The 17,358-nt window shown below is 37.3% G+C and overlaps 1 protein-coding gene across 1 annotated transcript; it reads left to right on the plus strand.

The window, feature by feature from the left end:
• Positions 1–589: 589 nt before the first annotated feature.
• Positions 590–16,901, plus strand: LOC132172386 (CSC1-like protein ERD4). The gene is made up of 6 exons (XM_088511909.1): positions 590–877; positions 10,931–11,079; positions 11,904–12,179; positions 14,240–15,084; positions 15,310–15,565; positions 16,354–16,901. Exons 1-6 carry the CDS (start codon positions 607–609, stop codon positions 16,720–16,722), a joined length of 2,166 nt encoding a protein of 721 aa, XP_088368035.1. The 5' UTR covers positions 590–606; the 3' UTR covers positions 16,723–16,901.
• The last annotated feature ends 457 nt before the right edge of the window (positions 16,902–17,358 follow it).

Here is a 17,358-nt window from a genome sequence, read left to right on the forward strand (position 1 = left end):
ATAACAGTTAATTAAGAATATTAAAGAAATTAGAGGATACTTTAGACTGGCTTGAATGAGATTTCTTCCAAACTGATTTGAAATAAATTTTTGTCCATTAAAATATATATATATATATATATATATATATAAAAGAGAGAAAAAATGGGTTACAAAGAAACATCTACATGCTTCCAAACACACAGTGAAGGTGGTGCACAAAAGTAGTTAATTCTGGTTAATTTCTCCACCCCAAGTGAAGTCGGTTGTTTCAGTGTATCAGGAATAAGAAAATGGTTGAAAAAATGGCACATCAACTCTTTTCTCTTCTTAACCTTCGAATTCCTATGGTTGAAGATTTTGATTTTGATTTCAAATTTTTTAAATAAACCAATGTCACCATCATCAAATGTTCCTCTAGCTCCACGGAAAGGATCCTATATTCCTTCCTCTTCTGCCACGCCCCCTTCCCGACGGCTACTTTTTCCCTTTAATGGGGCCATTAACATATTCGCCGCCATAAATCTGCTTCACACGCATGCTTTTTTGGGATAAAAGAGAGAGAGAGAGACAGGGGGAGGGAGGGAGGGAGAAAGAGTTGGTTTTGAGTTTTAGAGGGAAACCCAGATGGATTTCAGCTCCTTCTTGACGTCCCTAGGGACGTCGTGTGTGATATTCGTGATTCTGATGCTGATTTTCGCGTGGTTGTCGAAGAAGCCGGGGAACGCCGTGGTGTACTACCCGAACCGGATCTTGAAGGGTTTGGATCCTTGGGATGGCGGGTCCAGGACCCGTAACCCGTTCGCGTGGATCCATGAGGCCATTTCCACCTCGGAACAGGATGTGATCTCCATGTGCGGGTTGGACACTGCCGTCTACTTCGTGTTCATGGGCACCGGTTTGTCTCTGCATCTCTCGCGCTTTATTTTTTCAATTTTGGTGAACTTCTATGACTTTCATTTGCTTTTTGGGAGTTTCTTTTTTGTGGAATTGTTTGTAGACTTGTGCGTTTTTGTTCTGGTTTACGTGACTTCCTATATTAGCTATTGTTTAGCATTTTCTTTAGAGTTACAAAATTCATTAATTAATGTTTTTTTTTTTAAAGGGTTAAATGCCTTATTATTAGTATGTATGAACGATTTTATTTTTTACCACCTAAATTTCAATTTGTATCATAAATGATACATTTGTTATTGATAAAGATAACATTCGACAACATTCCGTCAATAAAACTAACGGACTACCACGCCAACCCAATCAAAATATCACATGTGCATGTCCTATGTCAAATAATAATAATAATAATAATAAATAAAAAATAAAAAATAAGAATGAAAAAAGACAAAAAATTTAAAAATACTAAAAAGAAAAAAAAAATTTAAAAAAATTAAAAATAAAATTGAGGGGTGCATGGCTTTTCCTTTTTGGCCATTGGGGGTGGCTAAGCCACCACAGGCTAAACGGAGGTGGCCAAGCCACCCCCAAGGGTAGAGGGTTTAGGCCTTGTAGGGGTGGCCAAAACCACCCATAGACCAGTAATCATGGGGTGGTTCAGCCACCCCTAAAATACTTAAACCCTAAATAATAATAATAATAATAATAATAATAATAATAATTGAGGGTTACCCTTGTAGCCGAAACCACTTTAGGTCAAACAGGGGTACCACCCCCAAGGCTGTTGGTGGTGGTTTCAGCCACCCCTACTTTGAGCCACCCCAATGGCCAAAATAGGGGTGGCCGGCCATACCCATTGGCCTGAAAATTTTATTTTTAGTTTTTTATTTTTATTTTTATTGGGACATAGGACCCATGTCATGTTTTGATTGGGTTGAAGTGGCGATCCGTTAGTTTTATTAACAGTATATTGATAGAGGTACTAACCTCATCTTTATCGATAACAAATGTACTATCTGTGATACAAATTTAAACCTAGGTTAAAAAAATGGTAAAATCCATATACCCTCCCTCAAATTACCACACAATTGACAATGTCCAACAAACTTTCAATTGTGACAATGTCCTCCTCAAATTACCAAAACATTGTCAATGTCTCCCCAAGGCTAGCAAAAAGATAAAAGTGCCCCTATATATTTCTCAATAAAACAAAAATACCCCTATAAATATAAAAAAAAATTTAAAAAAAATTTAAAACGAAAAAATTTTAATTTAGAAAGAACGATTTTTAAATTTTTTTTTTTTAAAAAAAAGGAATTTTTATTTAAAATTTTTTTTTAGAAAACAAATTTTTTTTTAATTTTCTTTAACGAAAATTCTTAATTTTATTTAAAAAAGTTATAAAACAAAACAAAAAATTTCAATTTTTATAACAAAAAAATCAAAATTTTTTAATTTTTTTCTTATAAAAAGATTTTTTTTTTTTAAAAAAAAAAAATTAAATTTGCCGTCCTTTGGATTTTTTTTTTTTTTTAAAAGAAGTTTTAGTGTGTTTTATTTTTAATTTATTAAGGGTAGTTTTGTCATTGGGGAACATTGACAATTTTTGGTAGTTTGGGAGAGACATTGCCAATTGAGTGATAGTTTAAGATGGGTATGTGGACTTTTCTCAAAAATAAAAAATAAAGTTGTTAAAACCCAAGTACTTAATAGTATTTAACCATTTTACAAATTGACACGGTGATGTAGCAATTGTTCGTAAAAAAACAAGCCTGTAATGAACAAATCACAAATCAACACAACAATCCACACATGGAAACAAATGCAACAGCTACATCCTCAACAAGGCAAACTCGTAACTGGAAAGACAACGCTCCACATATGGAAATTCAAGCAACGGCTACAACCTCTACAAGGCAAAATCTCAACAAAGGAAATCAAGCAATGAAGACAAATCAAATCAACCCAATGGCTAGTGTTCATCAAGAAAGGAAATCAAATAAATTACTAGGCCTGGGTATCGGTCAAAACGGTCCGGTTTTGGCTCTTATCGGTTATTAATCGATAATTTTCGGTTAAACGGTTTATTAACCGATACCGAACCAATAAGAATTTTAACCGAAATTATCGGTTATAATGGTACACGGTTAAACAGTTTGGTTAAACCGGTTAACCGATTTAACCGTGGGCTTTATATTGATTTATTTTGTTGGGCCAAAAATGAGTTTTTTTGACTTTTGAGAGCCCAAATACTTTTTGTTGGGACCCAAATATTTGTTTTTTGAGATAAAAATTGAAGCTTTTTTATATTGATCCACCACAACTTTTTTTATATTATAAAATACATTTTTCCAAAGCAAATGGACTAATTAACATAATGAATGCTAATTAGACTAACAAAACTAGTTAATAAAAAATGCTTTCACCAAAAGCAAAGAAATTTCATCTAATGCCATCACTAAAAAAAAAAAAATCAAACCTACCCAAACCCAAATTAAGATAAGGTTACATAGGTATATATATAATCCCAAAACTACGTCATTTTGGCATCCCTATTTAACGGTTTATATCGGTTAAACGGTTAACCAATATGAAATTTCTAACCGAACCGATAAGCATACCGGTATAAAAAATTTAACCGATAAGGATATCGGTATATCGGTTACGGTTAATATCGGTTCGGTCGAAACCGGTACACGGCCGGTAATCAGTAACCGGTTAATCTGCCCACCCCTATAAATTACGATAATGTTGTAATTTATTTTCCATTTGTAAATTCCCTAAACACTTGTATAAATTCACTACGTATCAATGAAAAACTAGTGCTGCAATTACATAGAAATACCCCACTTTATGTGGTATCGAAGTCAAGAATGAGCGACCCACATCGTCCCTACGGTTGCTCTCTTTTTTTGGTTCGTTGAAACCTTTGTTCAAACCCCTTGTTGCATCTTCCCCGGTGGTCTCTTCATCTACTGAAACCAACATAGCTATTCCAAACACCACCAACACCCATCAACCCATTCCCATGGCTCCTCTCTCAAGCTTTGCCCAATCCAAGCTCAATAAGGGCAATTTTATGACATGGTGTGGTATGGAACCTTTCCTCCGGGGTCATGACTTCTACGACTTCATTGACGGCACTACCAGCCCACCAACCCCATAAGTCTCAACCTCTCATGACGGCACCCTTACCGTCTCCACTGACCCAAACACCCTTTGGTGGCCCCGCCAGGATCAATTGATCCTGAGCATGCTGATATCTTCGATCCATACCTGATGAACTCTTGCCTCAAGTTCTCGGTTGCAAAATCGCCTAGGAGCTCTAGAAGACGCTTGATCAAACCTTTACCTCTGAATCTTGCGCCCAGACAATGACTCAATTTTCAACTTGCCACTGCCAAGAAGGTCAACTTGAGCATTTTAGACTATTTCCACCAACTCAAGCACATCATCGCCATTCTTGTCGCTGGACATCCCCTTAATGATTATGAGTTCACCTTCTACCTTCTCATCGATTTGGGTCCTGAATACGACCCATTTGTGATCTCGGTGGCCACTCATGTAGAACCTTTCCCCATGGACACTCTATTTGGTCATTTTCTTGTCCACGAATCTCGAATCGCGAATACGTCATTAGTGCGATTCCCTCTTCCCCACTGCCAACATCATTACTCGGAGCCCCAATCACCACCATGGCCGTGATGGTCATCGAGCCTTCCAGCGCATCTTCAGCCAAGGGCCACGTTCCCGGAGGCGTGCACACCAACTCCACACCTCTGCTTCTAGAGGTTTGGGAGGATCTTTGGGTCACTCCTCCTTTAATTATCGCCCCAATGCTTCTATGGGCTCTCCAAAATCCAGCCCACAAATGGGCTCGAAACCCACATGTCAGGTCTATGGAAAAATGGACCATTCCCCCTTACTTGTTACCATTGTTTTGATCAAGCCTACCAGGTTGCTGGTCCAAGTCTAACAACATCTACTGCCACATCATCTCACTCTTGGGACCTCAATTGGTATCTCGACATTGTGCTACTCACCACATCACCTCCTATCTTAACCAATTGAATCTTCAATCGGAAGAATATATTGATGGCCCCGACTAGATCCAAGTGGGCAATGGTACCTGAATCACCATCAAAAACATTGGCACATCTATGCTCTGTCTATCTTATTTTATTTTACGTCATGTTTTGCATGTTCCAAAAATTAGCAAAAATTTATTTTCTGTTCAAAATTTACTTTAGATAATAATGCTTTCATGGAATTTCACCCTTGTTTTTTTGTTAAGGATTGAATCCCCATAAGGATTCTACATAAAGGACAAAGTAAAAATGGACTGTACCAGTGGTCCTCCTCTCCATCAGCTACACCACCTAGTGTCTTCTCTAGTGAACGTGCTTCTCCTCAAGATTGGCACGTGCATCTCGGTCATCCTGCTAATCGAATACTTTGTCAAGTTGTGTCCCAGTTTCACCACCATATCACATCTAATAAGTAGCTGCCACTTTACTCCGCCTGTCATTGTGGCAAAAGTCACCAGCTCTCCTTTTCCTTGTCTAATCACCCATCTGATGTTCCCCATGAATTAGTTTTCTCTGATGTTTGGGGACCCTCCCTAATTTTATCTAATAATGGTGCATGCTACTATGTTATTTTTGTTGACCACTTCAGCAAATTTACTTGGTTATATCCCATACAATGCAAATCTAATGTTTTTACAAGTTTTCCTAAGTTTCAAGCTTATGTCGTACGCTTGTTTGATTGCAAAATAAAATCAATCCAAACCGATGGAGGTGGCAAATTTCTAAAATTATACCATCATTTTGCCTCTCACGATATCCACCATCGATTAATGTGCCTTCACACCCATGAGCAAAATGGGTCTGTGGAATGTAAACACTGGCACACCGTAGAAATGAGCCTTACTCTCCTTGCTAATTCCTATGCTTTTCTCATTTATTGGGCCGAGGCTTTCCAAACAGCCTTCTATCTTATCAATAGACTACCCACTCTGGTCCTCCATAACCTCTCTTTTTTCAAAAGCTTTTTAACCTTCACCCAAGCTACACTTTCTTATGCGGTTTTGGATGTGCATGTTGGCCCCACCTAGGACCTTACAACAAACACAAATTGGATTTCCGATCCTCCAATGCATCTTCTCTGGCTATAGTCCCCCCCATCGTGGCTCCAAATGTCTCCATCTTTCCTCCGGCTGTCTCTATATCTCCCGGCATGTCATCTTTGATGAATCCTATTTTCCCTCCTCTCGCTTCCCTCTTTCCTCCTTGGATCCACCCCCTCAACACACTCTTCTCTATCCACTCACTCATCCTCACACTCTCGTTGCACCAACCCACAATCCCCCGCGCACCCCAGATCCCACACGGGTTCAATCCACCATAGGACCCCCCATGTCGACTTTGTCGAGCCACCTCCCCCCCTTTCATTCATTAGCACCTACTCCTACTAACACAATTTCTCTTTCTTGTACGTAGGCTGCACCTACGGAGACTGCCACCTTAGCTCCATCTCAACCACAACATGTCATGCAAACTCGCTCCAAGAACAATATCTTCAAGCTCAAAAGTCTTCTAGAGGGTCTCATCCATTATCTCCTCCATAAAGCACTCCTTGCTGCCACTTGCTCCGATGATGTTGAACCTACCTCCTACTCCTCCGCAGCTCAACATCCCACTTGGCGTGCTACTATGAACACCGAATTTGATGTGTTGCTCATCAACAGTACTTGGAACCATGTTCCTCCTACCAACAATACAAATATCGTTAGTTGCAAATGGGTCTTTTGTTTCAAACGCAAAGCTAATGGAACTATTGATCGCTACAAAGCGCATCTCATCGCCAAAGGCTTTTACCAACAACATGACATTGACTATGGAGAGACATATAGTTCAGTAGTCAATCCCACAACCATTTGTCTTGTTCTCTCACTGGCCATATCCTCTAATTGGCCCATCCGCTAGATTGATGTACAAAATGCTTTCCTACATTGATGGCTCTTTGAGGACGTGTATATGACTTAGCCTCCCGATTTTCTCCATCCACAATACCCTTATCATGTTTATAAGTTACACAAGGCTCTGTACGGTTTGAAATAAGCTCCCCATGCTTGGTTTTTTCATTTTAATGAATGCCTCCATGAGCTCAGTTTTGTCGGTTCCTATTCCTACTCCTTATTCATTCATAGCCCATCTTAGCACACTACCTACGTCCTTATCTATGTTGACGATATACTCATCACCAACTCTTTTCCTCAAAGGACCACTTTTGTCCTGCAAACACTTAGAGTTGACTTTGTCATTAATGACCTCGGTCCTCTCCACTTCTTCCTCGTCATGTCAAGTCTCCTATGTCCACTACACATACTTTATCCATCCTCTCATGTGATCCCCTCATTGATTCCTAATTTCCTCCTCATACTGAAGTCTTGTTTGTGCCTTACAATATATCTCTCTCACTCGTCTTGACATCTCTTTTGTTGTCAAGAAAGTATCTCAATTCATGCACCGGCCCACCTCAATCCACCTTTAGGCTGTGAATCATATCCTCTGCTACCTCAAGTCTACCATTACCTATGGCCTACTCCTTCACTAGTCTCCATCACGCACCTTTCAAGCTTTCTTCAATGCTGACTAAGTTGGTTTCCCCGATGACGGAAAATCTACTAGTGGTTTTTGCGTCTTCCTTGATCCCAACCTCATTTCGTGGTCATCTTGTAAACACTGCATCGTTGCCCGCTCTAGCACTGAATCTGAATATCAAACCCTCACCATCACCACCACTGAACTCATCTAGCTCCATTCCTTGCTCCACGACCTTTGTATCTTTCTTCCCCACCCGCCTACGCTATGGTGTGAAAACATTGGCACCACGTACTTATCTACAAATCTCGCCTTCCATGCTTGAACCAAGCACATCAAAATCGACTTCCATTTTGTCTTGGATAAAGTCACTTCCAAAACACTGCTCGTTCATTTCATGTCTAGCAAAGACAACCTAGCTAACATCTTTACCAAAACCAAGACATTTTGCCTTTTTTTTTTTTTTTTTCTCATGTGTACCAAGCTCAACGTTGTGTGCCATGTGTCTCGCTTGCGGGGGCGTAATGAACCAATCACCAATCAACACAACAATCCACACTTGGAAACAAATGCAACGGCTACATCCTTAACAAGGAAAAATCACAACTAGCAAGACAGCACTCCACATATGGAAATTCAAGCAATGACTACATCCTCGACAAGGCAAAGATCTCAACAAAGGAAATCAACCAATGAAGGCAAATCAAATCAACCCAACGACTAGTGCTCATCAAGAAAGGAAATCAAATGAATTACCATAATGTTGTAATTTATTTTCCATTTGTAAAATCCCTAAACACTTGTATAAATTCACTACGTATGAATGAAAAACTTAGTGCATCAATTTTATTGAAATACCTCACTTTATAACATGGAAACAAAATTTCCAAGTTGCTAAAGTAGCAATTGTCATAGAAAATGTTTGCGCCGGTTATTCTGCCCCTTGGATCCAAGGCAAACAATATTAAACTAAAATTTGATCATAAGGTCAAGTTCATATACCAGTGTGTACATACCCGGGATTTTTCACCTCTTTTTCCTATAGCGATACGTCACACAATAACATATTTTTAGTTAAGAAACATAATTTTAGCGTTTTTATGGACGATTACTTACTTTGAACACTCAAATCCAACGTTTCTATCCCATAGATCACTACTCTGACATCAGTGTACCCAGGGCTCATTTTCTTATACTATTTTGAAAGGTGCTTCTATTGATTTCTGCTTATTAGCCATTCATGTCATGTATGATGTTTTTAATGAGAAGACCACTTCCATTGTGCTTGCTGTCCTCATTACCTGTATTTGCGATCAATCATTTTGAGGTTGAGAAACCTATGGGTTCCTTTTCTCGCGCCACTGTCCTTCGAACCATGGCTTAGCTCTCTCTTTGGCATAGGCATCTTAATGGTTGTGATGGCATTTCTGCTAATGCAGAATCTTCTGATGCTGTTTATAAAGCGTCTTTAAAGGCTCGAACGTCTACATCCGAGCCTTCCATCCAAGTTTCTACCATCATGAGGAAACTCAATGAGATGGTTGAGCAGATGACTTGTCTTGAGACTCCTGCAACTAGTATTCCTGCTATGGTTGTGGGTGATCGTAATAAGTTGGTTCAACTTAGTTCAAATGTTTCGTCGGTCTTGGATCATGTAGCTGAAGATGATGAGACATCTAATGAGGTTGTTAAGGTTGGGAGGTAGAAACTTGCAGGTGAGGGGTCTTCTACTGATGATAAGGATCAGACTGATGATGGAAATAAGGATGATGCTAGTGGAGATGGAGATAATGAGGATGGAGTAGATGCTACACATGATGATGATCCTGATCATGATCCGTTTTTGCTTATTTTGGTTGATTTTATTTTGGACACCTCCCTGAAAAACCCGGTACAACAACAAGGGTTGTATGAGTATACCCAATATAGACCCCAACATGCAGCAAAATATTAAACATAACAACTACACATGCAATATGAGATATACAACAATATTAGCACAAAAGCATGCAATGTTATTTAACACGCTAACAACAACCACCAACAATTCACCAACAAAACATATTATTTTTGTTGACGAATAGGAAAATTGTTGTACCAAGAGAAAACCGGGTCAGCCAAACCCAGGATTCCACTAATAATGAAAACCGCATGCACTACAAAGTATAGGAAACTTACAATACCAGCAACCTTATTACACCATATGTAGGACGATTTGTTCTTCATGCAATCTTTATTCCAACAAGTCCCATGTTGACCGATCTTAACCTAGTTGAATCCTTACCAATCCCCACTGATAGACTATTGTGTGTGCGGTCCCAGCACGTTGTCTCCTTGTTGATGTAGTGCAATCAAAGCACTCTGTTGGCTTCTTCAACCCTCCAATTAATTCACACAAAGATCTCTTGGAGTACCTCATTCAAGTGACTCTCACAAACTCTCCTTGGAGTTTCTCTAAATTTTTGTGTGTTTGAGAGATGAGAAATTGTAGAGAGAAAGCAGACCTTAAATAGAAAACTTCAGGTTTGCAGTGGCGGCATTAGAACACGTTAAGTGAGCGTTCAGACTTAACTAAGGTTTTGTAACCCTAATTTCCCCGCTTATTCAAAGATGCTGCTGCACTGTCAAGAAATGGCTCTTCCAAATATGCATTGTTCGTAGTGCCGTCTGGACATCACCGCTAACAGGATGTTTCAGAAACCCATCTGTCCGAACACAATTGAACCCGAGAAGGTCTGTTTGCACAACCGTCCAAACTCTTCAATTATCAAGCACTTTATGGAATGGTCTTTGTATATGGCTGTCCGAACTTTGCTTCTCCTTGTTCGGACACTCAACTCTATACTTGTCTTCCTTAAGCAGTATCTACATCTTCTCTTTCTCACTCTAGGGTTTACATAGGCTGAAGAGTGGTGAAATGAGCTCCAAGGGTCAAGAACATTCTCTTTAAATGAGCCCATGCATGTCCAAAAGGGTAGAGGTGTCAAAAAACCCAATTTTGTAACCGCTCATCGATTGATCGAGCTCCCTGATCAATCCATCAATGCTAGGGTTTCATCTATCGATTGATACTACTTGATCAATCTATCGATGCCCAAGAAAATGTAAACAACCAATTCTTAATTCAATCCCGTTCCAAGTCCTAAAGGGATTAAAGCTTAATTAAATTAATAAAAATTCCAAATAATTTTCGGGGTGCTACAGGCTGGCCTGGAATGGTTTTACTCTTGAAGCATTCATCAAAAGATTTCCATTTTGTCACCAAATTCGTGTGTTGATTGTTTTTGAAACTTTCACAATATTTGGTGATTGATTGTGTGTTGAATGAATTTTTAATTCCGTGTTATTTTTGCAAACATGTATTCAACCTCACTTTTAAGTGTTGTTAGGAGCTTTTAGGCTAATTTTCAGTTACGATTTCTTATACTTTCATTTTTCCAATTAATATGCAGTTTTGAGAATCTTGGTCTTATCTAGCATAGTCTTGCTGCCAGTTCTTTTACCAGTTGCTGCTACTGATGATAGTGTGAAGTCTACTTCGGCAACCACAAGCAAGGGGACCTTTAGTGACTTTGACGAGTTATCCATGGGAAATATCAAAGTATGCTACACAAATTTTCATGAACTGAATGTTTAAATCTCTTTCTTTTATTCTCTTAGGGCAATGGGCTATCAAATGATGGAGATGACTAATAGTTATTTATTAAATTTGTGAAATTACATTTAGGAATTTGTCTTATCCTAATAAAATCTTAAAAAAATCTTTGAGAAACTTCACAAAGGACCCCTAAACTACTGCGCGTTTTGAGAAGACCCTCCTAAATTTCAAAAACTCTCAATTTGATGCAATTTACCTCCTCCGTCAATTTTTTGCCGTTAAAACCCCTAAAAATACAAAATTACCTTTCAATTTTCTTTTTTAAAAAAAAAAATTGAAAAAAATGAAAAAAAGGTCACAAGGTGGCCCAACCGTGGGTCACCTTGTGATTTTTTTTTTTTAATTATTTTTTTTTTTAATTTGAAATGAAGGGTAAATTTAAAGTTTTCTAAAAAAGATAGGGGTATAATGGTCATTGTATCACTTTTAATGTTTAAAAACTAACGTAGGGGTTTAAATTTGAAAGTTGAGGGGTTCAAATTGAGAGTTTTTGAACTTTGAGAGGAGAGTTTTCTCAAAACATGCGGTAGTTCAGGAGTCTAAAGTGAAGTTTCTCCTAAAATCGTACTTATTCTTCAACCAGAGGCACATCTTGCTGAGATGGTGATACTAAATATGTGATTTGTGTGTTACGCTATCTAATTAATGTCTTTTCTAAAATAAAACTTCAAACTATATATTATATATTCTATTTTGTTTGTTAATGAATTATATGGGCCCCATAATTTCATTTGAATGCAGTTTTCTTTGTTTGTTTGCATATACAGGAGAAGAGTCCTCGGTTTTGGGCATTTCTGATAGCCGTTTATTGGGTTTCTTTTGTTACATATTACTTGTTATGGAAGGCATATACACATGTCTCTGGACTGCGAGCAGACGCTCTTATGTCTCCTGAAGTGAAGCCTGAACAATTTGCCATTCTTGTTAGAGATATACCTCCAGTTCTTGAAGGCCAAACAAGAAAAGAACATGTTGATTCGTATTTTGAAACTATCTATCCTGAGACATTTTACAAATCAATGGTGGTAACAGACAACAAAGAGGTAAAGTATTGATTTGCTATGTATTATTTTGTTTCCTATCTTTTACCGGCCTCGTTGAACTATAAATAGATCGTTCTATTGTGTACTTCATATATCAGAAATACAAGCTTCTTTTCCACGATTCTTTAACTTGTTTTTTTCTTCATGTTATGAGAGCCACTATTTTCTTGGTGCCTCCAATAAGCCTTATTTTGCCGCTCGTGCACCTTCTCCTATTTAAGCATTTCTTTGAAGTTTTTAACTGCAAAAGAAGCACACCAAAGGCTTTTTTAACTTTATAGTCTTCTTCATCAACTCCTCTATATATTTTAAACCTTTAAATTGTCTCTCTTGTCATCTTGGAAATCAAACTCATTTAACATTTAATAAAACTAAGTCTTTTTTGTTTGAACCTTTAGATTTTGTCCATTCTTATTTTAGGGTCTTGCCCTAATTCCCATTGAGTGAGGATCTCGCTATTTTGTTATCTTTGTTGATGATTATTCTTGTTATACTTAGATATATATTTTACAACATATATTTGAACTCACTCATATTTATCGAAACTTTCAAAAAATGGTACAAACTTAATATTATTGTACCATCAAAATATTTTGTTCAAATAATGCTATGGAGTATAATGAAAAATCATTTCTTGACATTTGAAATCAAAATGGGACAATTTTCCATTGTTCTCATGTCCTTACACCTCTCAACATAATGGACGTGCAAAACAAAAACATCGTCATATCTTAGACACCGTAAGAGCTCTTATCATTTCTACTTATGTTCAAAAACAATTTTGGGCTAAAACTAGTTTTACTATTGTTTACACAATCAATCGAGTTCCTTCACCTACGATTCACTACAAAACTCTTTTTGAGCTTCTCTATGGAAGAGTTCCTGACTACACCTTCCTTCGCGGTTTTGGTATGTTGTGCATGTTTTGTCACTCTTCCTTCACATGATCAAGGACATTAAACTCGAACCTCCCAATTATGTTGTTTTCTTGATTATGTCATTGCCCAAAAGGGCTATCGTTGTTATGATCCCATTACTAGACGCCTTTAGGTTTCTCGTCATGGGGACTTCTAGGAACATAAATCGTTTACACGTCACTCGAGTTTTCCACATTCCTCTTCCAATTATTCGCCTATTTTCACTTATCCCTCCAATATATATATTTTTTTCCCCGAGTCTTATGCACAAAATTCAAGCTCTTTAGACGATCCTTTCATGGCTACTTATGGTATATTTGATGCGTCTGATGGTCATCATGTTACATCACACCCCCAAAATTCTCCCTAGGCCTCCAGACTCCGTCGCTTTAGAAGGGTAAGAGCACCTCCTACCCATCTATAAGATTACCATTTTTTTCTTTTTTTACTATTTTATTTTTGTCTCTTACTACTCTTCACAAACATTACACTTATCGCGAGGCAAGTGGTAACCCTCTTAGGCAGAATGTCAAATTAAATGCCCATACCAAAACTCCCATACTTTGGATCTGATGGATTTGCCTCCCAAAAAATCAGCAATTGGATGCAAGTAGGTTTGCAAAATCCAGACAAGGGAATTTGGGTCATTTGAACGCTACAAGAGGTTCGTCTTGTTGACTATGAAGAGACTTTTAGATCTTTGGTTGACACCCAGGAGTATGGTATTGACTATGAGGAGACTTTTGCCCCTAACCTATAGCATGACCCACCAATTTTAGATCTTTGTTTGCAGTTGCTGCTCTTCTCTTAACATTATTCCCTTGAGCTTGGGCCTATTCCTATGCTAATGGGGCTAGTGACCCCACTCCACCATATTAGCTATTGTAGATCAATTAGGCATTATTTCTTCATTTTGTATTTAGTGTATTTTCTTTCTTTCACTAGCCTCGTTCAATTATAAATAGGTCATTCTATTGTATAGTTCATGTATCAAAAATACAAAGCTTCTTTTCCACAATTCTTAAGCATGTTTTTTCCTAATTAGAACAATATCTCATATGGAAGTAGAATGTGTAAGCATTCTAGATGCATTAGAAAAGTACTATAGGTTTTATGATTATTTACATTGATTGGTTCTCTTAGGTAAACAAAATTTGGAAAGAGTTAGAAGGGTACAAGAAGAAGCTTGCTCATGCTGAAGCCATATATGGACAGTCAAAAACAACTAGAAAACCAGAAGGAGCAAGACCCACTAACAGAACTGGCTTCCTTGGTCTTTTTGGTGAAAAAGTAGGTAGCTTAGAGTATTACAGAGGAAAGATTGATGAACTAGTCCCAAAACTAGAATCAGAACAAAAAATCACTCTCAGAGAGAAGCAGCAAGATGCTGCTCTGGTCTTTTTCACAAACAGGGTGACTGCAGCTTCTGCAGCACAGTGTCTACATGCCCAAATGCTTGACAAATGGACAGTTACAGATGCTCCTGAACCACATCAACTGATATGGACTAACCTTAAAATCAAGTTTTTTCAGAGACACCTACGGCAACATGTCGTGTATTTTGTTGTGGCCTTAGCCATACTTTTCTACATGATTCCAATTGGGTTTATTTCTGCTCTCACAACACTGGACAATTTGAAGAAGCTTCTCCCATTTATAAAGCCAATTGTGAATATGAAAGCACTCAAGACTCCGTTGGAAGCTTTTCTCCCTCAGCTTGCACTCATTATCTTTTTGGCTTTGTTGCCCAAGTTCCTTTTGCTTCTGTCAAAGGCTGAGGGAATTCCCTCTGTAAGCCATGCAGTAAGAGCTGCTTCTGGGAAATACTTCTATTTCACTGTGTTAAATGTTTTCATTGGAGTGACAGTGGGAGGAACCTTGTTCACTACATTTAAGACCATTGAGGATGATCCTAACTCTATAGTTACTATCCTAGCCAAAGGTCTGCCAGGCAATGCAACATTCTTCTTGACCTATGTGGCTTTGAAGTAAGCTAATGATTTTGCATTTCTTATATGTACCTTTTCTAATTACTTTATGAACGAGGTGGCTTTAAAATCACCATTTGATCAGAATTCAATAATAATCAATCACAAGCTCAATGGTGATTTTAAAAATCACGTCATTTATAGAGTTACACAAGAGTGACTTCTAACATTAAGCTTTGCAATCTTACACTTCTCATTCCAATACAATAATTCTATGATTCACAGGTTCTTTATTGGCTATGGTCTTGAACTATCTAGAATAGTGCCTTTAATTATATACCATTTGAAGAGGAAGTATCTTTGTAAGACTGAGGCTGAGTTGAAAGAAGCTTGGTTTCCTGGAGATCTTAGATATGGAACTAGGGTTCCTGGTGACATGCTGATTGTCACAATTGTCCTGTGCTACTCTGTTATAGCTCCTCTTATTCTCCCATTTGGCGTGGCTTACTTTGGCCTGGGATGGCTAATTCTTAGAAATCAGGTAATGTTCTTTGATTTTTGTTTAAGTTCTAATTCTTATTTGACCAAGCTCTTTCCTATGTTGGAAAAAATTTGAGGAATATATATATATAGAGAGAGAGAGAGAGACTGTTCATTAACTCTTACATATCTTTTACCCTACCAAGGTGACAGCATGAGGAAAGGAAAAAAAAAAGCAGAGAAACTTCACTTAACTCTGCTGAATTGTCATCATTTTTACATTCCCTGAAGTTCAATTTTTCTTAATTTAGTGTATCAATCTCTCAATTCTTTACAATCTCACACATCCGTTAACTTTTTCCAAAATACCCCCATTTGTTTTAGGAAAAAAACACAAAAGAAAAAAATTGCAAAGATTAAGACATTGGTCTGAATTTAACGGTATTTAAAAAAATACCCATGACTCAATTTTTGCAAAAAAAATAAAAAATAAAAAATAAATTAAATATTTTTTCTAAAGAAATTTTGTTGGGATTTAATGGAAAATCCTAACGGAGTGGAGACATTGAAAAAAATTAAAAGTTTGATACACTAAATTGAGAGGTTTTGAACTTTATGGGAACATTGCAAAAGAGGTGAAAATTTAAGAGGGATAAGTGAAGTTTTCCTCATGGTTCATTCTTATTATTAAATGTGCAAATATTACATGCATAAACTTTAAAATTCCGAGCTTTATCAGTTTCTTTACGATGTTTTTGTTAGAATTTATGATATAATTCCATTTAAGATTATATTCCTTATAGGATAATTACCTTGTAATCAGGTTTTTTATGATGTTTGATCCAACAGGCACTCAAAGTTTATGTTCCATCTTATGAAAGCTATGGAAGGATGTGGCCTCACATGCATAAACGCATCCTAGCATCTCTAATGTTATACCAAGTTACTATGTTTGGTTACTTTGGGGCAAAGAAATTTGTCTGTGCACCATTGCTAATTCCACTCCCCATATTGTCCTTGCTCTTTGGATATGTCTGTAGTCAGAAATTCTACCGCTCTTTCCGTGACACAGCTCTGGAAGTTGCTTGCCATGTGTTGCAGAAAAGTCCTAACATGGACCAGGTTTTCAGATCTTTCATCCCACCAAGCTTGAGATCTGAGAAGAATGATGGTGATCTGTTTGAAGATGCTTTATCAGAACAAGTTTCGAGAGTTTGATGCAGATTTGTGTCGGTTTTTATACTCCTGTTTAAGATTACTCTTTTAGAACTTGGCATATTTGTTTACATAAGAAGCACCATGGGAGTCACAGCCTTGATTGTCTGTAATATATTATGTTTATGTTTTTTGTTTTTTGTTTTTTGTTTTTGTTTTCTAATTTATAATGTTTGTGTTAGTTTGAACCACTTGTGTGGAATTTCTTATATGGTTCTGCATTAATATATGTTGCTTACATTTGAGATTATTCCATTCTATGTTATCTTCATGATTTCAGACAAATGATTTGCAGATTATACTCAAACAGAAAAGAGAGAGTAGTTCGAGGAACCCGAAACCTTCTTCTAACAACAAATGTAAACGTTTGACAATAAACTTCTCTAGTTATTTTATTAGTTTTATGGTGTCTTTAAATAAACACTTACAATGCATAGTAGAAATAAAACACTAACAGGAATAAACCACTTATAATGTGATAACATATTATCTCTAAATTATTCAATTCTAATCCTAAAATCCTTCTCCCTAATCACATAACAATGCAATCTTTAGTTTGAGGAAACATTGCAAATTGGGTTTTACTTTGTGACCGGTATTTGTACTTTTTTTAAGGTTTTTATTATTATTAGTTTGGGT

Source organism: Corylus avellana, chromosome 1 (genome assembly GCF_965113065.1).
Source record: "Corylus avellana chromosome 1, dhCorAvel1.hap1.2, whole genome shotgun sequence".
NCBI classification, from domain to species: Eukaryota; Viridiplantae; Streptophyta; class Magnoliopsida; order Fagales; family Betulaceae; genus Corylus; species Corylus avellana.